Genomic DNA, 25,485 nt, shown 5'->3' with positions numbered 1-25,485 from the left:
CAGTGCTGCAGTGAGCTCTGGATCCAACCACTGCACTCCAGCCTGGGCAACAGAGTGAGACTCTGTCTCAAAAAAAAAAATAAAAAATAAAAATAAATAATAATAATAATAATAAGGCTGGGCACAGTAGCTCTCGCCTGTAATCCCAGCACTTTGGGAGGCCAAGGCAGGCAGATCACTTGAGGTCGGGGGAGTTCAAGACCAACCTGACCAACATGGAGAAACCCCGTCTCTACTAAAAATACAAAATTAGCCAGGCATGGTGGCACGTGCCTGTAATCCCAGCTACCGGGAGGCTGAGGCAGGAGAATCACTTGATACCAGGAGGCGGAGGATGCGGTGAGCTGAGATAGTGCCATTGCACTCCAGCCTGGGCAACAAGAGCGAAACTCCATCTCAAAAAAAAAATAAAATAAAAAATAACAAAAATAAATCAACATAAAAATACCCTAGAGCTTAGGTTAAAAAACCAAAAAACAACAACAAAAAAGTTTGTGATATATACATACAATGGAAAATTAGCCAGAAAAAGGAATGAAATTTTGATACATGCTTACAACATAAATGAATCTTGAATACATTCTGCTAAGTGAAATAAGCCAGACATTTAAAATGACAAATACTGTATAATTCCACTTATGAGATACCCAGGAAAGGTAAATGTATAGAGACAGAAAGTAGACTAGAGGTTCCCAGGGGCTGGGAGGAGGGAAAATGAGGAGTCACTGTTCAGTGCTATTTAATGGGTACAAGCAGGAAAATGGCTTGAACCCCCTGAGGCAGAGGTTGCAGTGAGCCGAGATGGCGCCATTGCATTCCAGCCTGGGTGACAGAACGAGACTCCATCTTAAAAAAAAAAAAAAAAATTAGGCATGCCTGTAGTCCTAGTTGTTCCAGAGGCTGAGGGTGAGAGGATCTCTTTTCATTTTGGGAAGATGAAAAAGTTCTAGCTGGGCGTGGTGGCTCACACCTGTAATCCCAGCACTTTGGGAGGCTGAGGCAGGCGAATCACAAGGTCAGGAGTTCGAGACCAGCCTGGCCAACATGGTGAATCCCTGTCTCTACTAAAAATACAAAAAATGAGCCGGGTGTAGTGGCAGGCACCTGTAATCTCAGCTACTCGGGCAGCCGAGGCAGGAGAATAGCTTGAACCTGGGATGCAGAGGTTGCAGTTAGCCGAGATCACTCCAGGGCACTCCAGCCTGGGTAACAGAGCAAGACTCCGTCTCAAAAAAAAAGAAAAGTTCTAGAGATAGATGGTTGTGATGGTTATACAACAAAGTAAATGTACTTCATGCCACTGAATTGTACACTTAAAAATGGCTGAAGTAAATTTTATGTATATTTTACCACAGTTTTTATTGGTTAAGAAGTAATAAGCCAGTGGTGTGAAACCCACATTTGAGAGTTTGAGACAAGTACATACTGCATTAGGTAAAAGCCCCCTTTTATAGAAAAACTGGGTTGTGCTTTCCTGGCTGGGGCTGATGGTGAGTGTGGTTGTCATTCTCCTTGACCGTGGCCCAGAGTTCCTCCTGCTTGAGAACGTGGTGCACCACTTCAAGTACCCCTGCGTGTTGGACCTGAAGATGGGCACGCGGCAGCATGGCGATGACGCATCAGCTGAGAAGGCAGCCCGGCAGATGCGGAAATGCGAGCAGAGCACATCAGCCACGCTGGGCGTCAGGGTCTGCGGCATGCAGGTGAGTTACCTCTGCTCAGAGCCTAGGTGCTGCCACTTGCATGATTTGGGTTGTGCTCATACCTGCCTGCCATCTATGCCAAGTGTGTCCTCCTGAGCCCTTCTGTCCTTACCTGTTGACTTTGATATGGGCCTCAGGTGCAGGACCACTGTGAGAGTCTGCTGCCTCGACATTGGGACAAATAAGACTCTTGCCTGTCAACAAGATGTTCCAATGTTGGAGGAGGGCTCCAAAGCTGGGGGCAGGGAACCCATAGGCCTGGTATTGCTTTCTCTTGGTTCTGCAATGGGAAAACCCAGGGTGAATGTGGCCTGCCTGGTTCCACTTAGATAGGTGAGCAGAAAAGCTCAGGTTGGTCAAAGTCCCTTCCAGACAGTGTTTGCCCAGGGCACTGTGAGCTCTTCAGACTTCCCTGGCACTCACCCTGTCTGCCTCCTGGGGTTTCAGGTGTACCAGCTGGACACAGGGCATTACCTCTGCAGGAACAAGTACTATGGCCGTGGGCTCTCCATTGAAGGCTTCCGCAATGCCCTCTATCAATATCTGCACAATGGCCTGGACCTGCGACGTGACCTGTTTGAGCCTATCCTGAGCAAACTGCGGGGCCTGAAAGCTGTGCTGGAGCGGCAGGCCTCTTACCGCTTCTACTCCAGTTCCCTGCTTGTCATCTATGATGGCAAGGAGTGCCGGGCTGAGTCCTGCCTGGACCGCCGGTCTGAGATGCGTCTCAAGCACCTGGACATGGTGCTCCCTGAGGTGGCGTCATCCTGTGGCCCCAGCACCAGCCCCAGCAACACCAGCCCCGAGGCGGGTCCCTCCTCTCAGCCCAAGGTGGATGTCCGCATGATTGACTTTGCACACAGCACATTCAAGGGCTTCCGGGATGACCCCACCGTGCATGATGGGCCGGACAGAGGCTATGTGTTTGGCCTGGAGAACCTCATCAGCATCATGGAACAGATGCGGGACGAGAACCAGTAGGCCTGTTCTGGGCCCCCAGAACCCCTTCCTCTCCACTGCAGGCAGGGACCATTGTTCTGAACTTGCTGTGAGGACACACAGACTTGCTTTTAAAGGGTTATATTTCTCTTTGGTGTAAACTAAAAGAAATGTTTTTAGCTGTAGCCTGGAATCCATATATATAAAGTGAAGGAGGGCAGACCACACGCCCTCTCAGCCAGGCTCCTCAGCTTTGTGGCTCTGACTGGTGTGTCCAGGCTGCCTTAGGAAGGGAGAGGTGCCCCTGGTGGGCTTGGCAGCAGGGACAGGGTGCCCTTGGACATTGGTTTCTCTTGTCTAGAACTTTGAGATCTGTGGCTGCAGGGCCCTGCTGATTGTAAGGTAAAGCCCTGGGCTGGTGCAGGGCCCCTCCATGCCCACTCTTCCCTTGTTCCCCAGAAGTAGAGGGCTCTGGGTGCCCATTTCTTGGGGGCTTTCCAGTCTTACGCTGTGGGTGTCAGCTAGCTCTTTAATAGGTGCCCTCAGGGCACCACAGGGCTGACTGCACAAAGCTGGACCCATCCTTCGGTCTGACCTTAGCATGGGGCTAGATTAATGAAGCTGGGCTGAGGCCAACTTATGGCAGAGGGCGGCGCCTGGGTTCCCCAGGCACCTGTTGGCACGTGACAGGTTGGCACCTGTCCTATTCCTGAAACAGCCAGCCTCTCTCACCAAGTTCCCTTGCCTAAGAAGGCCACTCCCTCCCACCCCACTGAAGTGGGGGATAGTCGGTGTCCTAGCAGGCCTCAGGGCCTCTGGTGGCTCTGGCCCAGACAGTATTTGCAGTTCTTGTGCTATGGGTGGGAGTCTTCTTCCTCAAGTTTCGGCAGCTGTGCTGCTGCTGGATGGGCTGCTCCTCCCGGGCTCAAGGGCTGTGGTCCGCTCAGGGTCTCATTTCCCCAGGCCAAGTTCAAGGCAGCAGCCCTTTGTGAGGCGCTCTTGGCCCTGGGCCTGGAGGGAGAACTTTAAGCTTTTTTGCTCACAGGGACGTGGTATGGGCCCTGGGTGCAGGTGCCCACATTCTGCTAATGAGAGCTTTGTCTGATCAGTCCTGGGTCCATCAGTTTGTCCATGTGTCCGGCTGCCAGCCCCTGTCCCTTGGGATCCTTCCCCTGGGGTGTAGCCTTGTTCATTAGTATATACTCATTCCTTCATGCTTTCCTCAGCAGAACACTCCCACTTCTGAGTTGAGCTTTTGCCCCGTGCCCTTCCTCCACAGGTGTTGCCTTTTTATAAAGACCTGATAGCAGAATAAATTGGTGTTTCCCTGTTGACCCAGCACCATTTCTGTGGGCCTAGAATATGGCCCTCAACCCTTAGAGTGGGGCAGTGAGGGCTTGAGGAGTGACCCTTCCTTTCTCATGGTTTTAGTCATTTTGGCTGCCAGCTCTTAATGGCACAGATCTGCTGCTTCTAACAGATGGCCAGGAGGTGACACCAATTTCAGCCATTGCCAAGGTTAGCACCCTCTCCTTTGAGCCTAGGGCCACACTGTTCATTGTCACTTTAGGCAAGTGCCTGTTTGGCTTTAAAGGTAAGCCTGCCAGCTGTGAGAAGCCTTGGTAACTGATGGACTCATTTCCTGGTCCTTAGAGATGCAGCCTCTTAAGGGCTCCTTGATGGATGCCATCTCTCCTAGCCCCCAGCCCTGGTGCCACTGGTGGGCAGGTTCCCATTCTTTGGGGCTGGGAGGGACAGCTTGCCTGTTTCTGGTCACAAATTACGGTCTTCTCTCCTGTACCATTCTGTGGCTTCAGCCATGGGGGCAGTAGCCCTTCATTAGTGTAGATAGTCATTCCCTGGTAAGGTGGAGGGTAAGACATAGGGTCTGGAACTGTTTGGGACCTTTTGGGGATGTCCTGTGCCTCCCAGATTCCTAGATTCTGGGAGGAGAGGCTGCCGCATTCTGCTGCTCCTCACAGCGAGCAAAGCTGCACCCACTTACATTCAGTATTTTCCTGGCACTACAAAGAGTGGGAAGGCCTGGGATTTGCTGCTGCTCCCTTAGAGCAGGGCCCCTCTTTTCAGCACTTTGGACACCTGGAGACCCAGCCCTGTTATTTAATGGTAGTGGGCAAGTGTGTGTGCATACTGTCTGCCACTGCTTTCTCCCTGCCCCATGCCAGAGAGCCCTGTCCCTGCCAGGCCCAGCCTTCTTAGCCCCAACTTGGGACCGAAGTGCAACATGGGATCATGGGTTGGGGTGCTCAGGTGAGCCCTCTCTATAGTGCTTCCCTGGGCCAAGCTGACACCAGCCCCTGAGGGTGGGGTGGGACGGGTGGTGCTTAAAAGAGGAAGGGGACCAGTGTAGCAACTTGCCAGGGACCCCACCCCTCCCTCTCTGGGCCTGTGCAATGGGCATGGGGATTCCCATCAAGGGGCCTGGCACCTGTGCTAGTTACGTAGCCGCTGCTCACGCGCTCACTCCTGACCACATGCACGTTCCCTAGATGCAGACTGCTTTGAACTTTAAAGCTGTACAATTTGGTTATGTTTGTGCTGACTTAAAATATATTTTAATGAGGAAAAAATAATGGAGAACCCTGGGAAGGACCTGGTTCTTTTGCTTCCCGGGGAACTGTAAGCCCTCGCGTTCTGGGAATCGCTCTCTGCTGCTCTTTCCTGGAAGCTAAGCCTGTCTCCACCGCCCGAGGCCTGCGCCGGTGGCTCCCGCCGCAGTTGCGTTTGCTTTGGACCTTGCGTGCGGGGGAGGGGGTGCTCGGTCCGAGCCCGCTCCTTTCTGTACACCTAGCGCTGCCCGCCCCGCTTGTGTCCGAGGTCGTGTATGTCAAAAATAAAGCCGCTAGAAACGGAGGCGAGTCTGTCTTTGTGAAAATCCCGTGGCCCGCGAGCCTTCCCTGGTCACCCTTCCTCGGGGCGAGGCCGGGGCCGTGGGGCGGGGCCGGCGGCTGCTGGACCGCGGCGAAGCAGGGAACAAGGCCTCGCCCTTGGCGCCAGTTCCGCCTTTGGATCCGCCAATGGCCAGCTGACCCGCGGGTCCCGGCCCGGGTCTCCATGGCAGCCCGGCGTACTCGGGCGCTCATTGGCTACGTCTGTCGCAGCGCTGCGCCCCAACGTTCCGACGCCGGCGGCCGTGCCACGTACGCGGCAGCCGATTGGCCCGCGGTGGTCGCGTCACTGCCCGCGCCGGGTCCGGCCTGAGTTCGGGGCCAGCAGCCGTCTACCCGGTGTCGCGTTCTGGGTTGTGGCGGCCCTGGATCCGGCGTCAGGGCGACCGGGCGGACGAGGTGGAGCCAGAGTCTGTCAGGCGGGTTGCTGAAGGGCGCGGGGCCGGGCACGGCGTTGGGAGTGCGCGGCAGGGACCGGCCAGGCGGGCTGCAGGCACCTCAGAGCCCGGGACACCCCCTCAACGTCCGCAGGCGCGATGAAGGCACTGATCTTAGTGGGGGGCTATGGGACGCGGCTACGGCCGCTGACGCTGAGCACCCCGAAGCCACTGGTGGACTTCTGCAATAAGCCCATCTTGCTGCACCAAGTGGAGGCGCTAGCCGCGGTAAGACCCTGGGTCGGGATCAGAGTCGCGTTCGGATCTGGCGGGACTAGGGATGGCCAGCGACTAGGGGTCAGGGGCTCCCGTACCTTCTGACTGAGCCCGCCCGTCGGCCTGCGTTCTGACAGGCAGGCGTGGACCACGTGATCCTGGCCGTGAGCTACATGTCGCAGGTGCTGGAGAAGGAAATGAAGGCACAGGAGCAGAGGGTGAGGCACAGACTCTTGGCCCTTATTCTCGGTCCCCGCCCAACTTCCCATCCTGGTAGAACCTGACTGGGGGGGGCCTCTTCCTTCCAGCTGGGAATCCGAATCTCCATGTCCCATGAAGAGGAGCCTTTGGGGACAGGTCAGTAGAGGCAGAAAGGTCCCTTGGGGGAGGGTTTAAGGCCAGGAAAAGGGTAAGACCCAGCCTGGACTGGGCCTGCTGAGCCTGAATCCAGGGACTCAGACCTCCAGCAAGGTGGTGACCTGTCCCCTTCCCCCAGCTGGGCCCCTGGCGCTGGCCCGTGACCTACTCTCTGAGACTGCAGACCCTTTCTTCGTCCTCAACAGTGACGTGATCTGCGATTTCCCCTTCCAAGCCATGGTGCAGTTCCACCGGCACCATGGCCAGGAGGGCTCCATCCTGGTAAGGCGCCAGGTCTTCTTTCTCTTGACACTTTCACCCTCCATGCCCAGCCTCCCATGCCCCCTAGCCTTCATCTGCCTTCGGATGTTATGGATACAGAGCTGTGCAGTATGTATCTTTAAGCACTTGGGGCAGAGTCTCTTGAGATCTGGAACGGCATGTGTATCAAGGCTTAGGAACACTGGACTAGGTCCGAGGTCCCCTTCCTTGCATTCAGGTGACCAAGGTGGAGGAACCCTCCAAGTACGGTGTGGTGGTGTGTGAGGCTGACACAGGCCGCATTCACCGGTTCGTGGAGAAGCCACAGGTGTTTGTGTCCAATAAGATCAACGCAGGCATGTATATCCTGAGCCCTGCAGTGCTGCGGCGCATCCAGGTGTGTAGGAGACAGCTGTTGGTGGGCTGGGGTGGGGCAGGCCATCACCGCCATGACCCTGCTCACAAGCTGCCCACTCCCACAGCTGCAGCCTACGTCCATTGAGAAGGAGGTCTTCCCCATTATGGCCAAGGAGGGGCAGCTATATGCCATGGAGTTGCAGGGTGAGGCAAGGAGGCCACAGGGTGGGGGTGGTCTGTGGCTGGGCTGAGGCCCCTGATGCATCCCTCCCTACAGGCTTCTGGATGGACATTGGGCAGCCCAAGGACTTCCTCACTGGCATGTGCCTCTTCCTGCAGTCACTGAGGCAGAAGCAGCCTGAGCGGCTGTGCTCAGGCCCTGGCATTGTGGGCAACGTGCTGGTGGTGAGGCCCTTGCCCAGCCCATCATTAACCCCCTCAGTCTTGGGAGACAAGTGGCCCACTTGTATTTTTCCCACCGCTCTCAGGACCCAAGTGCCCGCATCGGCCAGAACTGCAGCATTGGCCCCAATGTGAGCCTGGGACCTGGCGTGGTGGTCGAAGATGGTGTGTGTATCCGGCGGTGCACGGTGCTGCGGGATGCCCGGATCCGTTCCCATTCCTGGCTTGAGTCCTGCATTGTGGGCTGGCGCTGCCGCGTGGGTCAGTGGGTAAGCCTGTGGGCTGGGCTGGGTGGGGAGAGGGGCGGGGAGTGTGCCTGCCTCTCTGACAAGGCCTATCCTCTCCTGGAGGTACGCATGGAGAACGTGACAGTGCTGGGTGAGGACGTCATAGTTAATGATGAGCTCTACCTCAACGGAGCCAGCGTGCTGCCCCACAAGTCTATTGGCGAGTCAGTGCCAGAGCCTCGTATCATCATGTGAGGGGATGCAGTGGGGCTGGCCGAGCCCCGGTTTTCCCATCAGCAAGGGGAGTGCTGGCCTGACACATCAGAAGACCCTGGACTTGTCATTATTTGTCTGGGGGGCACTGGGTGAAGCTGAAGCTGTTGGACACCTGCCTTCTCATGTGGACATCATCTGGCAGGATCCCTGCTGGGCACACCCCACAAACCCCACTCCCTCAAGAAGGGCCAGGGCCAGGGCTGTATGGAATAATAATTTAATGCTCACTGTGGCCCTGACTGAAAGTCAAGCTCAGGCACAATTAGGGCCATGGCTGGGCTCCCACCAATGAGGATACAGGCAGGCAAGGAGGTTGGATGTGGTGGTGTGGGATACAGGAGAAGGGCAAAGGGAGCTCATAAATAGGGTCCAGCCTGGCTCTGGGTTCAAAGGTGGAGGTTCCAGGATGGCGCAGGCTGTGAGGGCTAGGCAGCTGAGGAGGTAGTACTCGTATTGGCTCCCTTCTCCCAGTCCTCTACAGACACGATGGTGGCTTTGCAGAAGAAGCAGTCCTTGTTGTTCATCAGGTGCTGGTTGATACAGGCTCTACAACAGGGGAGGGGATGAGGACTGCCCTGCATGTACCTACTGCTCTCCCCACCACCAAGCTGTGGGGCCCACTTACTTGCAGGACTTGTGGCCACAGGGCTGGAACACAGCAGAGATGGGGTGGGCATAGCAGATGGGGCAGAGGTCCTCCTCACTGGTGGGCTGCAGGGAGGAGAGTGAAGGGTGGGCTGGAGTTGGATGCCTGGCTATGTGGATGTCCGTTGTGCCTGTGTAGGAGTGCACACATATTCAAGTGGCATGGACCTGTGCACCGTGGTCCCACTCACCAGGGAGGCAGCTGCTGCCTGGGCAGATGCAGAGGTCAGGTGCGCCAGCATCTGTTCCACTTGGGCCAGCTCATCGGCACTGATATAATCCGCATCTGGGGAGTGGTAGGTAGTGTCAAGTCAGAGGTAGCTGAGGATGTGATGCCTCTTGAATATCCCCAGCCTAGGACTTTGCTGTTCTTAAGGCTCCTGACCCGACCCAGCCCCAGATTTCCCTGACCTGCCCCACCAGCCCACTCACAGCTCTGCAGGGAGAAGCGCTTCCGGTCAGGGGCTGGCAGAGCAGTGCCAGGTGCTGGGGGCTCTGGCTGTCCCAGGAGATAGCATATTGAGCGTAGCTGGAAGCAGGGATCTGCCAGGAGCACTGATGTGGCTTGCTCTCTCCTAGGTAGGGGAGGGTGCAAGGGCAGTCAGAAGGCTTGGGGCCTGGCTAAAAGTAGTCTCTATCGGGATTGCCAATGAGGAGTGCCATGGCTCGTACATGATCACCCCCCACCCCCGCATCCTTTCCGTCTCCCTGCTTCCCAAACCCCAAGTCCTGTATTCTAGTAAGGTGCCACACAGCCTGTTTTTTTTTTTTTTTTTTCTTGAGACGAGTCTCCCTCTGTTGCCCAGGCTGGAGTGCGATGGCACGATCTCGGCTCACTGCAACCTCCACCTCCCGGGTTCAAGTGATTCTCCTGCTTTAGCCTCCCGAGTAGCTGGAATTGCAGACGCCCACCACCACGCCTGGCTAATTGTTGTATTTTTAGTAGAGACAGGGTTTCACCAGGTTGGCCAGGCTGGTCTCGAATTCCTGACCTCAGGTGATCCACCTGCCTTGGCTTCCCAAAGTGCTGGGATTACAGGCGTGAGCCACCGCGCCCGGCCTGGGGTACCACTTTAAGAAGGCTCAGGCGAACCACCTTAAGATAGTGAGAGTCCGCCTGCCCCATAATATATCAGTCCTTCAAAGTCACTTCAAATAAACACTAACAGCAGCTTGGAGACATTCTTCCAGACTCCCCCTTTTACTCCCCGAGGAAAAAGGAGCGGCGGAGAGCTGCCAGCCAAAGGCCGACAGGGACTTTGGGGTTGGCCTTGCTCCCCATCTGGCGGTCATGCGGGGCCATTGGGCACAAGGGGATGCAGCCGCCCCGCCTCCTCAAACGGGAACCAATAGGAGCCCGGGCCCCGCCCCTGGGGGGAGTATTTAGGAGCCGATCAGGAACTCGCTTGGAGAGGGCTAGCGAAGCCGAAGGGAGCGCGGATAAGAGTGCGGCACCGCCTCACAACCTGGGAACCGGAGAGTAGGGGCCGTCGGCCGGCAAGAACCCGCCGTGCCTCCTCGGCAAGGGCCATCCGGTGCCACCCATGTCGCACTAGAGCAGAAGAGGGTGAGTCCTGGAACTGCGACCTGCACAGAGCTGCTCTGTACTGTCCCTGGTGGTCGCCGCCATGACCTGGTTGGTGCTGCTGGGGGCACTGCTCTGCATGCTGCGCGTTGGGTTAGGCACCCCGGACTCCGAGGGTTTCCCGCCCCGTGCGCTCCACAACTGCCCCTACAAATGTATCTGCGCTGCCGACCTGCTAAGCTGCACTGGCCTAGGGCTGCAGGACGTGCCAGCCGAGTTACCTGCCGCTACTGCGGACCTCGACCTGAGCCACAACGCGCTCCAGCGCCTGCGCCCCGGCTGGTTGGCGCCCCTCTTCCAGCTGCGCGCCCTGCACCTAGACCACAACGAACTAGATGCGCTGGGTCGCGGCGTCTTCGCCAACGCCAGCGGCCTGAGGCTGCTCGATCTATCATCTAACACGTTGCGGGCGCTTGGCCGCCACGACCTCGACGGGCTGGGGGCGCTGGAGAAGCTGCTTCTGTTCAATAACCGCTTGGTGCACTTGGATGAGCATGCCTTCCACGGCCTGCGCGCGCTCAGCCATCTCTACCTGGGCTGCAACGAACTCGCCTCGTTCTCTTTCGACCACCTGCACGGTCTGAGCGCCACCCACCTGCTTACTCTGGACCTCTCCTCCAACCGGCTGGGACACATCTCCGTACCTGAGCTGGCCGCGCTGCCGGCCTTCCTCAAGAACGGCCTCTACTTGCACAACAACCCCTTGCCTTGCGACTGCCGCCTCTACCACCTGCTACAGCGCTGGCACCAGCGGGGCCTGAGCGCCGTGCGCGACTTTGCGCGCGAGTACGTATGCTTGGCCTTCAAGGTACCCGCGTCCCGCGTGCGCTTCTTCCAGCACAGCCGCGTCTTTGAGAACTGCTCGTCAGCCCCAGCTCTTGGCCTAGAGCGACCGGAAGAGCACCTGTACGCGCTGGTGGGTCGGTCCCTGAGGCTTTACTGCAACACCAGCGTCCCGGCCATGCGCATTGCCTGGGTTTCGCCGCAGCAGGAGCTTCTCAGGGCGCCAGGATCCCGCGATGGCAGCATCGCGGTGCTGGCCGACGGCAGCTTGGCCATAGGCAACGTACAGGAGCAGCATGCGGGACTCTTCGTGTGCCTGGCCACTGGGCCCCGCCTGCACCACAACCAGACGCACGAGTACAACGTGAGCGTGCACTTTCCGCGCCCAGAGCCCGAGGCTTTCAACACAGGCTTCACCACACTGCTGGGCTGTGCCGTGGGCCTTGTGCTCGTGCTGCTCTACCTGTTCGCCCCACCCTGCCGCTGCTGCCGCCGTGCCTGCCGCTGCCGCCGCTGGCCCCAAACACCCAGCCCGCTCCAAGAGCTGAGAGCACAGTCCTCAGTACTCAGCACCACACCGCCAGACGCACCCAGCCGCAAGGCCAGCGTCCACAAGCACGTAGTCTTTCTGGAGCCAGGCCGGAGGGGCCTCAATGGCCGCGTGCAGCTGGCAGTAGCTGAGGAATTCGATCTCTACAACCCTGGAGGCCTGCAGCTGAAGGCTGGCTCTGAGTCCGCTAGCTCCATAGGCTCCGAGGGTCCCATGACGACCTAGACTGCCCAGGGCTCCCCCACCCAGGCCCCCACCCTCTTGCTGCTCGCCCTGCTCCCTGCTTCGGTCCAGAGAACTGGCAGATACTGGTGGGAAGCACTGTGCCTGGCCCCCCAGCTTCCTGTATGGGCCTCGAAACACAATGGGCCTTCTCGCTCACTGGTAGAGACGGGTTGTGGTCCCCAACCTGCCTTCTGCTCTGCCCCTGCACAGGACCCAAAGGCCCCAGGCCCTGCAAGGTGTGCTAGTTCCTGCTTTCCCGCGGACTTCCTAGTGCCCAAATGCCCTGTGAGGCTGAGAGACCCCGGCCCCTGTGGCTTTCAACACACCACAGCTGTGGAAGTGGCTGTGTTCTTCTACAGCCTGTGGAAGAACCCCTGTAGCAGAGCCTCCTGTCCACCCTCAGGGGCCGAGGCAGCTCTCGAGGAGTGGTGCTGAAGAGCTGACACAGGGCCACCTCCCCTTCCCAAGGGGGTGGGAGGGAGTGGGCCCACAGGGAAAAGAAGGCGGCTCTGAAGGAAGATCTCGCCCACACCCCAGGACAGAAAGAGGAAACAAGCCCGCCCTCTGGTGAAATGGGACTCCCTCCATCCACCAACACCCAACCTCCTGAAAGCTTCACAACTTCACGCAGAGTCCGGTGGGCAGGCACCAGGCAGGAAAGGCTCCTCAAGAGGTTCCTGGTGGTCTGGCCTAAGCCCCAGCCAGAGGCCCTGCTCTCTCTGGCCTGGGGCATCCACCCGTTGTTCTGAAGGCAGAGCCCATTCTGTGGGCTCACAAGACACAGTGAAGGGGATCATGGCCTGCACCCCTGCTTTTCAGCAGTAAAAAGCCCGAAAAGCCTGGTGAGCATGGCCGAGCTGGGAGGGCCGAGCCGGAACTCCATGTCCCTCGAGAGCAGGAGCCTCTTAAGGGCTGGCACTGGTCTCAGCCTAATGGCTGAGGCGGTACCCTGGCTTCACATGCATCTCACTGCTCCCACTGCAGGGGGGCAGGGAAGGGGGGTCTGGGAGCCGTTCATGTGTGGGGGCCGAGCTGGGGGCCCCCATGGCCATCCTGGACCCCGCTGCTCCAGAGTTTAATAAAGGTAGCACATGCTTATTGCTAGAGCCTTTGCAGACAATGGCGGTCCTCCGTGTGTTCAGCTCTCCCGGCGGCCTGGCCCTGTCCACCACAGGACGGCACACCCTCCGGAGTCCTGCCTCCCATGCCTGGCCTGAGGCATGGCCACAAGCCAGTGGCTCTGTGGGCCAGGGCCACCTGTCCTGCTGGGGTCCCAGATTCTCCTACTTAGAGCAGCTCCGTCTGCCCCCTATTTAGGCCATTCACACCTCACCACCTTCCCTCTGCCTCAAAACCTGATGCTGAGGTCCATTTTCCAGATGAGGAAACTGAAGTACCAGGAGGCCCTGTCCAGCCCCTCCTCACCAGACACACCCAGCTCCCACAGGGGCCCACGGTCCCCAACACTCACTCTGAGGCTGGGCCACGCACCAGGAGCTGCACCAGGATGCCCGTCACTGCCACCAGAATGGGATAATGGTCCACGCTCTCTAGGCCTGAGGGGAAGGGGAGGAAAGAGATGAGCCACCCACATGCTCCTGCTTCAAGGGCTCCGGGCCTGCCCACTGCCCTCCCTACAGAAGGGTGAGCCGAGACTGCAGAGCACCAAGTCTGGCTGTCCGGGGGCAGAATGTGGAATCAGGCCTCACTGTTCCTAGCAGAGGAACCGAGGCCTGTAGTGTGTTGGGGTGCGGGGCATCTAGGTCCTCACCAGGCAGCCGTAGGGTGACCACACGATCAAACAGGTTCCTCTCAGCTGTCACCCGGTTCAGCACCTGGTTTAGCAGCTGTGAGGGGAGCAGGAGTCCATTGGTGGATGGGGAGCGTCATCAATGGGGCATCCCCAGGGTCCCACCCTTGTTGCCCAGATGGCCACACCTGTGCAAGACGCCGCAGAAGCATCTCAGAGGTAGGCCGGGTCCAGTCAAGGAATATCTCAGGCACCAGTGTGATAGTCATCTCCAAGACACGCAGCAGGCTGACCGAGAGGTCAAAGCAGGTGGCACATACCTTGAGCTGCCGGCTGTCCACAAAGTTCCGCTCCAGGCGCTCAGCAGCCTGCTGGATCTGAGCCACCAACACGTGGGCATGCAGTGGTCAGCACCTGGCTCTAGCCCAGGACCAGGCCTCCTCCCTTGCACCACCCTAACCCACGAGGCCCCACCACAGCCCACCTCTTGGATCATGCCAATGAATTCAGAGAAGGCCCAGTTGAGCTGATTGAGGACGCTGTTGAGGAAGCTGGGTGCCACATCAGGACCCTGCTGTAGGAGGTCCGCCATGTGCTGCTGCAGCAGGGTGGAGGGGCAGGGCTCTGCAGGGGGACAGGAGGCGGCATCATCAGGGACTCCACTGCAGTGGCCTCTGCCTGTTTGCCTCTGTCCTCGTCCATTGAGGCTTTGGTATAAGGACAGAAAGATGGCTCCCTAGGAATGCTCAGGTCATGAAAGCAGGGGACAGGGGACAGCTGCCTTGGAGTTAGTTGGGACAGAATCTGTCCCCTCCTTCTACTAGGCAAGCCCCAGGCTGCAGCTGTGTCCAGCCCTGACACCACACCATCCACTCCAGGTCCAGAGCAGCCACACAGCCACAGCCTGACCCTCAGCAAGTTCTGGGTCGCACACCCTTCAGATAGGGTCAGACCTAAACAGGGCGGCTTAGATGCTTCCCCACCGGCACCAAGGCCAGCTCCTCCAAGAGCCTACTCTAAGCCCTGCTGCAAACCTGCTGTCCTCTACTGTCCTCTGCTGCCCTTGGCCTGGCCTTGGCATATGGCCGAGGTCGTGGGCACCAAGTCTGGGCTGGCAGGCAGCAGTAACCAGAGCCCTCAGCTGCAACGGGCCTGGCGCACCTCCCCACCAGCTTGATACAAATCAATAGTTCCCGCAGCAGCAGGACAGGCCTGGCCCCACTGCCGCTCTCCACTTGCAGCTCAGTTCCGCCCTGGACGCAGGACCACGGCAATTGGCAAGGACTTGCTGTGTGACTTAGCACAAGACACTCAGCCTCTCTGGGGACACCCTTTGGACCAAAACACTGCCCACAAGGGCAGAAACAGACTACATGAGCCAAGAAGAGCCACCATGAAGGGTGAGGACAGTGTGTGGCACACCTGGCACTCTGCAAGGGCCAGGCCTAGGGGAAAGTCCTTGCTGGACCCTGGAGAGAGGGCACAGCCTCTGCTCCCAACTAAATGTCCCTTCCTCCAGGAACTCTCGTGAATACCCTCTGGGGACCTGGCCAACCTCCAATCTGTGCTCCCAGTGGACTCAGGTGTCCAAGGCCTAAGCCAAGGCCAGGGTCTGCCACCAGCAGATAGCAAAAAAGAAGCAGAAGGACATGGTGCTGGGACAAGGCTGGAGGTCAGGGAGCTAGCTTAAAGGGCAAGGGACAGAGTATTCGGTCTGCATGAGCTGCAGCAGGCCAGGAAGATGGTGCCGCCTCTCACCATGACCCACGTAGAGCGTCCAGGCCCAAAGGGCACATGTAGGTAGGACTGTGGGCAAGGCTGGGGAGGGGGAGTCCCAGCCCGAGTATCCTTGGGCTGGAAGGAAGCAGGGAAAGTGGAAACCCCAGGGGACACGTAGGGAGTCTGGGACCCAACGGGGGAACCAGAGAGGGGCTGGAAGAAGTGGAGAGTCTGAAAGAACCCATGGGTAGGAGGTAAGCGCCCCCGCCTGCCTTGCCCAGGACTCGCCCAACCCAGATACTCACTCTGGAGGCTGGGCAAATTGGCGTCCTCAAGTTTGGTTTTCAGCAGATGTGGCAGCCGTGTATAGCGGTACCCGAAGCCACAGCCCTGTGGAGGTGGGGGTCAGTGCCCTGGTCAATGGGACAGCGCACCCTCTCCCTCCAGCCAGCCTCAGCCACTTCCCCTTGAGTCAGGCTTACCCTCCAGAGCCGCACCAGGATCCAGTTGGTCTGGGCCCAGGGCCGCTGCTCATAGGGCGCCAGGAGGTTCCTCACCATGGCGATACGCCTGTGAGGGCAAGGAGGGGAGAGACAGGGTGAGGCTGGGCATGGTGCTCGTGGCCAGGGTGTGTGCCCCCCAGGCCCCACTCACTGCTCCTCGGGGATTCGCTCCACAGCCCGCAGGGAGTGTGGGTAGCACACGTAGCTGGCCAGGGCCTGCATCAGTGAGTCTCGGATGTCTGCGGGGACACACCGTGCCTCAGCAGGGGCTTGGCATGAGCCCTGGACCCATACTTCATGCCCACCTGGCCACATTTTTCATAGAAGAAAGCCGACCAGAGGTGCCATCCCATCCCCCTCCCCCTGTACCCTCTGTAGGGGCCCCTCACCAGTGCCCACAATGCGTGTGTCGGCAAAGTGTTTGGCGAGAATGGCAGCCAGGCGGGTCAGGGTCTCTTCATAGCCTGCAAGGGTGGGAAGTGAGACGTGTCGGCTGGGAGCGGGGGCTCCAGAGGCAGGCATGTCAGCAGGGTGGGTGGACTTGGGTAGCAGGCTCTAGAGCTGGCTCCCAAGGCCAGCCTGGACCCAGGGTGGCATCTGGGGACATCGGGCAAAGCATTCATTGGTGGCTGTGGAAGGGCTAAGGCACAGGCTCACTGTGAAGGGATGACAGGCCCTGGCAGGAGCCCTGACCTGGGCTCAAACCCATCTCAGCACACACACCTGATGAGCAGTCAAAGCTCCTTGGGCACTCACAGCTCTGTCTTTGAAGACAAAGCCTGCACTGAGGCCTGTGGCTGGGCAGGGGGCGGGCTAGGGGCCTGACAGCTCACTGCCTGATCCAGACATACACTGCCACGCCCAGCCTGGAATCAGCAGGCTGAGAAGCCCAGGTTCGGATGTGGACCCTAGCAGGGTCCACCCCCTGCTGTGATTTACCAAGACAAACCATTCTGCCCCTGACCAACTGCTACGCTTTGTGACCAGTGCCAGGGAGTCAAGGTGCAGGGCCAGCTGGCTCCTGGACCATGGCAGTTGCTCATAGCACTAGGAAGGAAGTGAAAGCCAAGAGGTCTACACCCACTGTGTTCCATCTTGTCTGTTTTCCTTTGCCAGGGAGCTGTTGGCTCTGTGGCTGCAGGTCCCAGGGCAGGGTGCAGACGTTTGTTTGCTGCAGGGTGAACCACAGAGGAAGCTCCTCCCCTCCCCGCCCCCCACAGATGTGTGTTGCTGGGCCACAGAGGTCTCAGACCAGGGCTCCTAGGGCTCACACTAGAGACCCCTTTTCTGCTTCTGCCTCAGCCTGAATGGTTCCATCACCTGGGAGCTCCTCCATGCTGTGCACGGGACCAAAGTAATTCTTGAGAGCACTGTAGCTGTTGATGGCCACGCTCAGGTAGAACTCAGGCATGAAGGCAAAGAGAGACCCTGTGCGATCACCGTGCTCAATGGTCCGCAGGCAGACGCGCAGCAGCCAGTAGATGTCCAGCATCTTCTCCTGCAGGAGGCACACAGGGTGCTGCTGGGTTGCGCACCAGTGGGGTCTTGGGGGCATGTCCTGGCCTGGGGATCAGGAAAGGCCTCCCCAGGCCTACGACAGCACAACTGAGACCTGGATTTCAGGAAGCATGAGCAGTAGCTCAAGCAGGGCAATCAAGTCCTCAGCAGGCAAGAGGGACGCACTCAGCCTGGAGGGCGCATTACTGTGACCCAGGCCAGAACTCTGGTCAGCATATTTGTAAGCAAGTTTTTTTTTTTTTTTTTGAGATGGAGTCACCCAGGCTGGAGTGCAGTGATGCCCTCTTGGCTCACTGGAACCTCCGCCTCCCAAGTTCAAGGGATTGTCTTGCCTCAGCCTCCCGAGTAGCTGGGACTACAGGTATGTGATACCGCACTCGGCTAATTTTTGTATTTTTAGTAGAGATGGGGTTTCGCCATGTTGGCCAGGCTGGTCTTGAACTCCTGACCTCAGGTGATCTGCCTGCCTCAGCCTGTAAGCAAGTTTTAGGCAAGAGGGTGCTGTGACTGGAAGTCTGTGTGGAAAAGTGGAGTACAAGGTGTGTGAAGGGCCCAAGAGAGCTGGCGATGGTAAGCAGACAGGCAGAAATTTGATCTGGAGTGCAAAGGAGAAGGTGGTGGGAAAGCAGGGGGCAGTGTGACTGGTGGAACAGAGGTCACGGGAAACAGACAAAACCTGCTGAGGGGCCTGCTCCCCACAATGTGGTTTCCACAAAGTCTATGTCAGGGTCTCACAAAGGAGCCCAGGCAAGAATGAGGCCTCAGGCCCCAGCCCAGACCCACAGCACCCGTGTGTCTTGGAGTGCGGTCACAGCACCTGGGCTTCACACCAGCTCTCTGATGTGCCCTAAAGCCCAAGGAACTGAGGAGAAGATGTAAGCAAGAGGTTAGGGGAGGGCCTAGGCGCAAACCTAGGCAGCGATGATCCTGCTGCTACAGAAGGCCGGCGAAGACTGTGTCTGGTGAGGGGATGGCAATGGCCCCATCAGAGCGAAGGCATCAATGCAAAGGAGATGGAAATGTGCCGGCCGGATTGAGATGGGGGCAGACAGAGACCCTGGTGAGACTATTTCAGAGATGGGGAAGAGCCTGTGCTGGAGGGAGATGAAGGGGAAAATGTAGCAGCTAAGACAGAGAAAGAAGGAGAGAGCATAACTTTTGGGCACATATAGTGTCAAGGCTGGAATGCAGTGGCACAATCACAGCTCACTGTAACCTGGAACTCCTGGGCTCATGTGATCCTCCTACAGGTATGTGATACCACGCCCTGCTAATTTTTGTATTTTTAGGAGAGATGGGGTTTCGCCATGTTGGCCAGGCTGGTCTTGAACTCCTGACCTCAGAGTAGCTGGGACTACAGGTATGTGTCACCATGCCCCGCTAATTAAATTTTGTTTTTTTTGTAGAGATGGGTTGCCCAGGCTGGTCATGAACTCTTGGCTTCAAGTGATCCTCCCGCTTCAGCCTCCCAAAGTGCTGGTTTACAGGAGTGAGTCTCTCCATTAATAATGGGATTAGAAAGACACAGGTGAGTTAGTGCTGAAGATGCAGAGAATGAAGGCAGTTCAACATAATAAAGACCATATATGAAAAGCCTCCATCTAACATCACACTCAGTGGTAACAGACTATAATCCCTCCCTCCCTCAGACCAAGAACAAGACAAGTGTGCCACTTTCTCTACTTCTGCTCAGCACAGTCCTGGAAATCCCAGCCAGAGCAACTAAGCATGAAAAAGAAAGGAAACCACACTGGAAAGGATAAAGTAAAATTATCTCTGTTCACAGACATGATTTTATAAGTAGAAAATCCTAAAGATCCACACACACACACAAAACCCCAACTAGGATTAATAAATAAATTCAGCAAAATTATAGGATATGGCCAGGCGCGGTTGCTGAAGCCTGTAATCCCAGCACTTTGGGAGGCCGCGGCAGGCGGATCACCTAAGGTCAGGAGTTTGAGACCAGCCTGACCAACAAGGTGAAACCCCATCTCTACCAAAAATACAAAAATTAGCCGGGCGTGGTGGCGTATGCCTATAGTCCCAGCTACTCAGGAGGCCGAGGTGGGAGAATCGCTTGAACCTGGGAGGCAGAGGTTGCAGTGAGCCAAAATCTTGCCACTGCACTCCAGCCTGTGCCACAGAGCGAGACTCCCTCTCAAAACAAAACAAACAAACCAACAAACAAAAGATATGCAAATGGCCAATAAGTGCTTGTAAAGGTACTATTTGTCATAATGTCACTAATCATTAGCAAAATGCAGAACCACAATAAGGTACCATATCCTACCCATTAGGATTTACTATCAAAAAAGTAGAAATTGCCGGGTGTGGTGGCTCATGCCTATAATCCCCGCACTTTGGGAGGCCGAGGCAGGAGGATTCCTTGAACCCAGGAGTTTGACAACTGGGCAACATAGTGAGACCCTGCGTCTACCAAGAAAAAAAAAGGGCAGAAAATAACAAGTGTCAGTAAGGATATGTATGGAGAAATTGGAACCCTCATGCACTACTGGTGAGAATGTAACAGGCACAGCCACTGTAGAAATGATATGGTAGTTTCCAAAAAATTAAACAACAGAATTGGCCGGGCACGGTGGCTCATGCCTGCAATCCCAGCACTTTGGGAAGCCGAGGCAGGCGGATCACCTGAGGTCAGCAGTTCAAGACCAGCCTGACCAACACGGTGAAACCCCATCTGTACAAAAAATACAAAAATTGCAGGGCGCGATGGCTCACGCCTGTAACCCCAGCACTTTGGGAGGCCGAGGCGGGCGAATCACCTGAGGTCGGGAGTTCAAGACCAGCCTGATCAATATGAAGAAACCCCATCTCTACTAAAAAAAAATACAAAATTAGCTGGGCGTGGTGGCACATGCCTGTAATCCCAGCTACTCAGGAGGCTGAGGCAGGAGAATTGCTTGAACCTGGGAGGCAGAGGCTGCCGTGAGCCGAGATCGCGCCATTGCACTCCAGCCTGGGCAACAAGAGCAAAACTCCACCTCAAAAAAAAGAAAAAAAAAAATACAAAAATTAGCCGAGCATGGTGGTGCACACCTGTAGTCCCAGCTACTCGGGAGGCTGAGGCAAGAGAACACTTGAACCCAGGATGTGAGCTGAGATCGCACCATTGCACTCCAGCCTGGGTGACAGAGTGAGACTCCATCTCAAAAAAAATAAAAAATTAAAATTAAAAATAAAATAAAAAACAGAATTACCATATGATACAGTAATTCCACTTCTGGGTATATAACCAAAAGAATTGAAATTAGGGTCTCAAAGAGATCTTTGCACACCCATGTTCATTACAGCATTATTCACAGTAGCCCAAAGTAGAAGCAACCCGAGTGTCCATCAGCAAAGGACTGGATACATGAAATGTGGTGTCCGTACAACAGAATATTATTCAGCCTGGAAAATGAAGAAATTCTGACACATGCTATAACATGAATGAACCTTGAGGACATTATGCTAAAGCCATACACAAAAGAACGAATAGTGTATGATTCTTCCTAGATGAGGTGCTTAGTATAGTCAAATTCAGAGACAGAAAGTAGGATGGTGGTTGCCAGGGGCAACCTGAGCTAGCCTCAGAACAGGGCCATGGTGGTCCCCTCATGACATGGAAGTAAGGCCCAGCTGGGGGTCTGTGAGCCGCTGGCCAGAGCACCCAGGGACCTGATGCCAGAACCGCTGCTCCCCCAGCTGCCAGACCCAGGGATCTGCTGACAGGTGGGGGTGGGTGGGAGCTGTCAGGGAAGCTGGGGAAGGGAGGACAGGAGGTTTTGTTCAACAGGCACGGAGTATCAGTTTTGCAAGATGAAATGAGTGTGGAGATTGGCTGCACGACAATGTGAATAGACTTAACACTTAAAAATGGCTATGATGGGTGACCGGGCACAGTGGCGCACGCCTGTAACCCCAGCACTTTGGGAGGCCGAGGTGGCAGGATCACATGAGGCCAGGAGTTTGAGACCAGCCAGGCCAACAAAGTGAAACCCTGTCTCTACCAAAAAATACAAAAAGTAGCCGGGCGCGGTAGCACATCTATAATCCAGGAGAACTGCTTGAACCCGGGAGACAGAGGTTGCAGTGAGCCAAGATCATGCCATTGCACTCCAGCCTGGGCAACAGAGTGAGACTCTGTCTCAAAAAAAAAACACAAAACAAAACAAAACAAAAAAAAACACAGCTAGGATGGTACATTTTATGTCACACATATTTTAGCATAACTAAAAAAAGGCAGAGAGATGAGAGGGCAAGGGTCTTGAGAAGACAGTGTGGGAGAGGGCAGCCAAACTTCTGAGGGAGGTGGGCAGGCAGGAAATCTCAGGACAGAAGGGAGAGGAAGTTCCTGTCATGGGGCAGTAAGCACGGTCATCCAGGGTAGCAAGAGAGTCACGAATGGGAAAAAGGTGGAGGTGGTTTGGGTTTTGCAAAAGAGCCATGAGAAGAAACAGCAAGCAGAGATGATAGAAATGGGGACACCAAAGGCCTCGATCACCCAGTCATGCAGGGGTATGCCCAAGAAGACAGCAGATACCCTGACCTGGGCACCTGAAGAGACCCTCAGGGCACTCACTGGTTAGGGAAGAGATGCCAAGAGCGGCAGGGAGAGGAAACAAGTCCAGAGGGTCTGAGGCCTGGGGGTGAAACTTCAGTCACAGCAGGAGTGCCCCATCCATCTGTCTGTCCATCCATGTATCTGACCAGGCTGAGTGCCTTCAGAAGGCAGAGGCTCATCTTTCTGACTTACTAATGTGTGTGTGTCCCTAGTTCCAGGACAGCACCTGGCACACACCAGGTTTTGGGTGCATGTTATTGAATGAATGAGCAAGTGAATGAGTGAGTGGGGAACAAGCCAGTGGCCTCGGGTGGTAATGAGTCAGACAGAGGCAGACACAGATGGTGGAGTGTGCCTCCGGGAAAGACTGCAGAGCCCCTGATGCACTGGGAGAGAAGGACGGGGGCCAAGAAACTGGGAGGGGGTGGGAGCAGGGGAGGCAGACAGACAGAGTTTGTTCCTCCAAGGACAGGTCTATGAGGCGAACTGGAGGTCCAGAAACTGCGCTTCCTCAGTCCACAGAGCATGAGGGGTACAGGGGACATGGCATGGGGTGATGGAGTCTGAAGTGTGGGAAGGGACATGTGTGTGCCAGAGGCCCGAGAGGGTGGGGGCATCAAGGGCCCTGGCACAACCTTGCTAGACCCGTGGCCAGACAGTGAGGTCGGGAAGGGGCAGCTGCAATACCAGCTCACCTGGGAGTAGACAGTGGCATGGACCCATGCAAGACGGCGGCTCAGGTGGTCCAGCTTTTCTGAGAAAACCTTCTGGCTCTTGGTCAACTCTGCAAGGATGTCCTTCCTCTGCCACCCAAGGGGAAAGGAGGACAATCAAGACATGGCCCCATACCCAGGTCCACCCTGATCCTGCAGGCAGCCTAGGAAGGGCCCTCTAGTGCCTGGAGCAGGCAAGGGATTGGGCTCCATTTTTCAAAAACTTCTTCTGCCACTGACCCTCTGGTGACCCTGAGCCAGCCTCAGAACAAGGCCATGGTGGTCCCCTCATGACATGGAAGTGAGGCCCAGCTGGGGGTCTGTGAGCCGCTGGCCAGAGCACCCAGGGACCTGATGCCAGAACCGCTGCTCCCCCAGCTGCCAGACCCAGGGATCTGCTGACAGGTGGGGGTGGGTGGGGGCTGTCAGGGAAGCTCAGCCTGGACACACTGGGCCCCACCTTCCTGGGCCAGGGCAGCTACAGCAGAGGGCTCCGGAGGGTGCAGTGGAGCCAGGCCCTGCTTCCTGCTGACTCTGCAAGTGGCCGAGGAAGCACTCAGGGTCAATGAATAATTGATGAGGAGAGTGGGTGTGCTTCAGCACTTATTGGGCCCAGGGGGTGGGGGGCACCTAGGCACAGGCCACACTGGTGATGGGTGCCAGGCCTTGCTGCCAGCCCCACTCTCACTGGCGTGCTATGGCCAGGGCTAGAGTGGGGATGAGAACTGCCAGGGCAGCCCCCAGAACCAGACTTCATCTGTGGTTACCTGTACGAGTAAGCAAGCTGCCCCTCACCAAGACTATGTGGGCCTTACCCTCTTGGGGCACCGGCGGAGCTTGTCCTCTGTGTCCCTCAGAGCCATAGCGTATTCACTGACATCATCGGAGACACCCACCATCTACACAGCATGGGACCACATGTCCAGAGTGTCCCTTGGGCACTTCATCCAGGCTTCTTCAGACCCAGTCTGGACCCCAGCCCTGCCAAGGTCCCAACCTTAGGCCCAGGGCGGTCCCATTCCCACAACAGTCAGCAGGTCAGACTGAGGCAGCAGGAGCAGAAACCAGCCTCGCTGAGGCATGTGCTCCCATGCACGGTCTTGAACAGGCAGCCCTGCGGGCCCATGTGCACACAGGAATACACACACAACCAAACACGCACAACACCCGCCACCCAATGCGGGGTCCAAGAGTGCACGACCTTGCCCAGCTGCTGGTGTACGCTGAGGTTGTACATCATGACCGCCCCATCCAGGACTTCCAGCAGCGAGTTCTCGGTGAGGGGCTGCTCAGGCTCCTCGGGGGGCCGCCCCAGCAGCAAGCCCTCATTCCAGTGGCTGCCTTCAACTGGGGAGTTGGGGAGGGAAGGGTCAAGGGTAGGGCCATCCCGGCTCTCCTGAGCCTGCCTCACAGCAGGAGAGGAAATCATCTCTCCCATTCCTGTGCCCAAGGAGGGACCCGCGGGGAGCCCATGGGGGCATGGGGGTAGGGGTGGAGTGCAGGGCAAGGCCTGCGGTGCCAGGACCTATTTCTGCGGCATTGATCTCCTGCCCTCGGAGTGTGCTTCCTGCGCTCCTGGGATGCTGCCAGGCCACAGGGCTGGGAGGGCATGGGGTGTATTTTGGCTTTGCCCGGGTCGGGGACTGTACACTGTGGAAGGGTCCTTCGGGGACCTGCCTGACCCCACCAAGCACCTACTGTCCTCACGGGTCCTCTGCTCCACGCTCAGTGTGCGGACCTTCACTTTCTCTGAGGTGCTCAGAGGCCGCCGTGGGGTCATGAGGCTCACAGCCGCTGTGCTGAGGAAGCGGTTGGCTCGGCCCAAAGTTGGAGAACTGAGCCAGCCGGGCCGGGGCAGGGGCAGTGGCCCCCCAACAGCCAGGGCCTGCATGGGGCGCTGCAGTGAAGAAAGGCGGCCAGGACCAGGGCTGGCTCAGGGTTCCCTTGGCCCACGGGGCTGCAGAATTGTGAGGGAGGGTCCATGCCTCCACCCACAGCAAGACACCAGCCCAGTAAGAAACCCCTTGCCTGCATGGAGCGGGAAGTGGCCCTGGATGAGACCCCTGCCCATAAGATACAGGATAAGCCCAACACAAATCCCACCGCCTGCCCCCACTGTGGCACCTGGGCCATAGCTGGGGCTGGCTCCTCATCCTCATCTAGGTCATCCATGGCGGTTGACTGGAGCTCCAGTGGGTCCATCACAATGTTGGCTTTGGAAGCAAGGTCATCTGGGAGGAAGAGCAGGAGGGTTCTCAGGCCAGTGGTGGCGCAAGGGGCCACAGTGGAAGTGCCCAGGATGGTGAGAGAGCCCAGCACACTGGGCAGGAGGCCTTGCAGAGCCCGGTTTAGCACCGTATCTGCCCCTCGCCCCTCCGCCTCCTCCACCCAGCCTTCACTCTGCATCTCAAGGGCCCCGTCTAGCTGCCACTCAGTAACAGGAGGCTTTCCCCATCACACCCTTCTTTTTCATTTATTTTCAAATTGACTTTCTTTATTCTACATAGATGTAAGCCCATCATGCCCTTCCTGCCGGTCCCTGGCTTTGTTTCCCAGGACTTCCTGCTCTCCAGGGCCTCCCCCACTCTCTGACTACTCCATAAACAAAAGGAGATGCCAGGGCTGCTTCATTCTGGGCACTCCCAGTGGGAGCCAAGCCTCATCCCAGGCTCATCCCCACCACCGTGCTGACAACTGACCCCGCCTTCGCTGCCTCCCGCCCAGGCCTTGCTCCCCGCTAAACGCGCTGTGTCCAAACAGAATTTCTCATCTCCACCACCTCCTGCAGCCCCTCTCCCTGATGGCACCCCATCCACACAACCTCTGGCAGGAAGCCTGGGGTC

The 25,485-nt window shown here is 57.1% G+C and overlaps 4 protein-coding genes across 7 annotated transcripts in view; 3 read left to right on the top strand and 1 right to left on the bottom strand.

Annotated features, from left to right (window-relative positions):
- Positions 1 to 5,516, top strand: part of IP6K1 (inositol hexakisphosphate kinase 1) — a 61,950-nt gene extending 56,434 nt beyond the window's left edge. For both annotated transcript variants that reach the window (XM_063602367.1, XM_003818854.5), the window contains 2 exons: positions 1,528 to 1,703; positions 2,151 to 5,516. In XM_063602367.1, the coding sequence (XP_063458437.1) occupies positions 1,528 to 1,703; positions 2,151 to 2,684 (710 nt within the window). In that variant the 3' untranslated portion in view covers positions 2,685 to 5,516. The remainder of the gene's footprint in view (positions 1 to 1,527; positions 1,704 to 2,150) is intronic.
- Positions 5,517 to 5,783: 267 nt separating this feature from the next.
- GMPPB (GDP-mannose pyrophosphorylase B) lies at positions 5,784 to 8,316 on the top strand. Of its 2 annotated transcripts, XM_003818853.6 has the most exons (9): positions 5,784 to 6,216; positions 6,342 to 6,422; positions 6,513 to 6,561; positions 6,701 to 6,843; positions 7,061 to 7,219; positions 7,305 to 7,383; positions 7,457 to 7,584; positions 7,668 to 7,850; positions 7,932 to 8,316. In XM_003818853.6, the coding sequence occupies exons 1-9, from the start codon at positions 6,088 to 6,090 to the stop codon at positions 8,061 to 8,063; spliced, it is 1,083 nt and encodes a 360-aa protein (XP_003818901.1). In that variant the 5' UTR covers positions 5,784 to 6,087; the 3' UTR covers positions 8,064 to 8,316. The 2 variants fall into 2 exon arrangements, with proteins under 2 accessions (XP_003818901.1, XP_008970505.1); XM_008972257.5 differs by having other exon boundaries at positions 5,831 to 6,216; positions 7,668 to 8,316.
- The window catches only part of RNF123 (ring finger protein 123), a 31,779-nt gene continuing 14,579 nt past the window's right edge, over positions 8,286 to 25,485 (bottom strand). For both annotated transcript variants that reach the window (XM_034956468.3, XM_034956469.2), the window contains exons 22-39: positions 24,767 to 24,873; positions 24,341 to 24,539; positions 23,844 to 23,989; positions 23,458 to 23,541; positions 22,625 to 22,732; positions 17,165 to 17,342; positions 16,234 to 16,308; positions 15,996 to 16,083; positions 15,824 to 15,911; positions 15,647 to 15,731; positions 14,107 to 14,246; positions 13,811 to 13,999; positions 13,644 to 13,719; positions 13,344 to 13,428; positions 9,162 to 9,304; positions 8,921 to 9,015; positions 8,710 to 8,795; positions 8,286 to 8,630 (exon numbers count right to left, since the gene is read on the bottom strand). In XM_034956468.3, the coding sequence (XP_034812359.1) occupies positions 8,510 to 8,630; positions 8,710 to 8,795; positions 8,921 to 9,015; positions 9,162 to 9,304; positions 13,344 to 13,428; positions 13,644 to 13,719; positions 13,811 to 13,999; positions 14,107 to 14,246; positions 15,647 to 15,731; positions 15,824 to 15,911; positions 15,996 to 16,083; positions 16,234 to 16,308; positions 17,165 to 17,342; positions 22,625 to 22,732; positions 23,458 to 23,541; positions 23,844 to 23,989; positions 24,341 to 24,539; positions 24,767 to 24,873 (2,093 nt within the window). In that variant the 3' untranslated portion in view covers positions 8,286 to 8,509. The remainder of the gene's footprint in view (positions 8,631 to 8,709; positions 8,796 to 8,920; positions 9,016 to 9,161; positions 9,305 to 13,343; positions 13,429 to 13,643; positions 13,720 to 13,810; positions 14,000 to 14,106; positions 14,247 to 15,646; positions 15,732 to 15,823; positions 15,912 to 15,995; positions 16,084 to 16,233; positions 16,309 to 17,164; positions 17,343 to 22,624; positions 22,733 to 23,457; positions 23,542 to 23,843; positions 23,990 to 24,340; positions 24,540 to 24,766; positions 24,874 to 25,485) is intronic.
- Positions 9,304 to 12,992, top strand: AMIGO3 (adhesion molecule with Ig like domain 3). The gene has a single exon (XM_008972254.6). The coding sequence runs from the start codon at positions 10,358 to 10,360 to the stop codon at positions 11,870 to 11,872; it is 1,515 nt and encodes a 504-aa protein (XP_008970502.1). The 5' UTR covers positions 9,304 to 10,357; the 3' UTR covers positions 11,873 to 12,992.

Source organism: Pan paniscus, chromosome 2, assembly GCF_029289425.2.
Source record: "Pan paniscus chromosome 2, NHGRI_mPanPan1-v2.0_pri, whole genome shotgun sequence".
Taxonomy (NCBI): Eukaryota; Metazoa; Chordata; class Mammalia; order Primates; family Hominidae; genus Pan; species Pan paniscus.
Note: the sequence above shows the minus strand (reverse complement) of the source record. Positions and strands in the feature narration are given on the sequence as shown.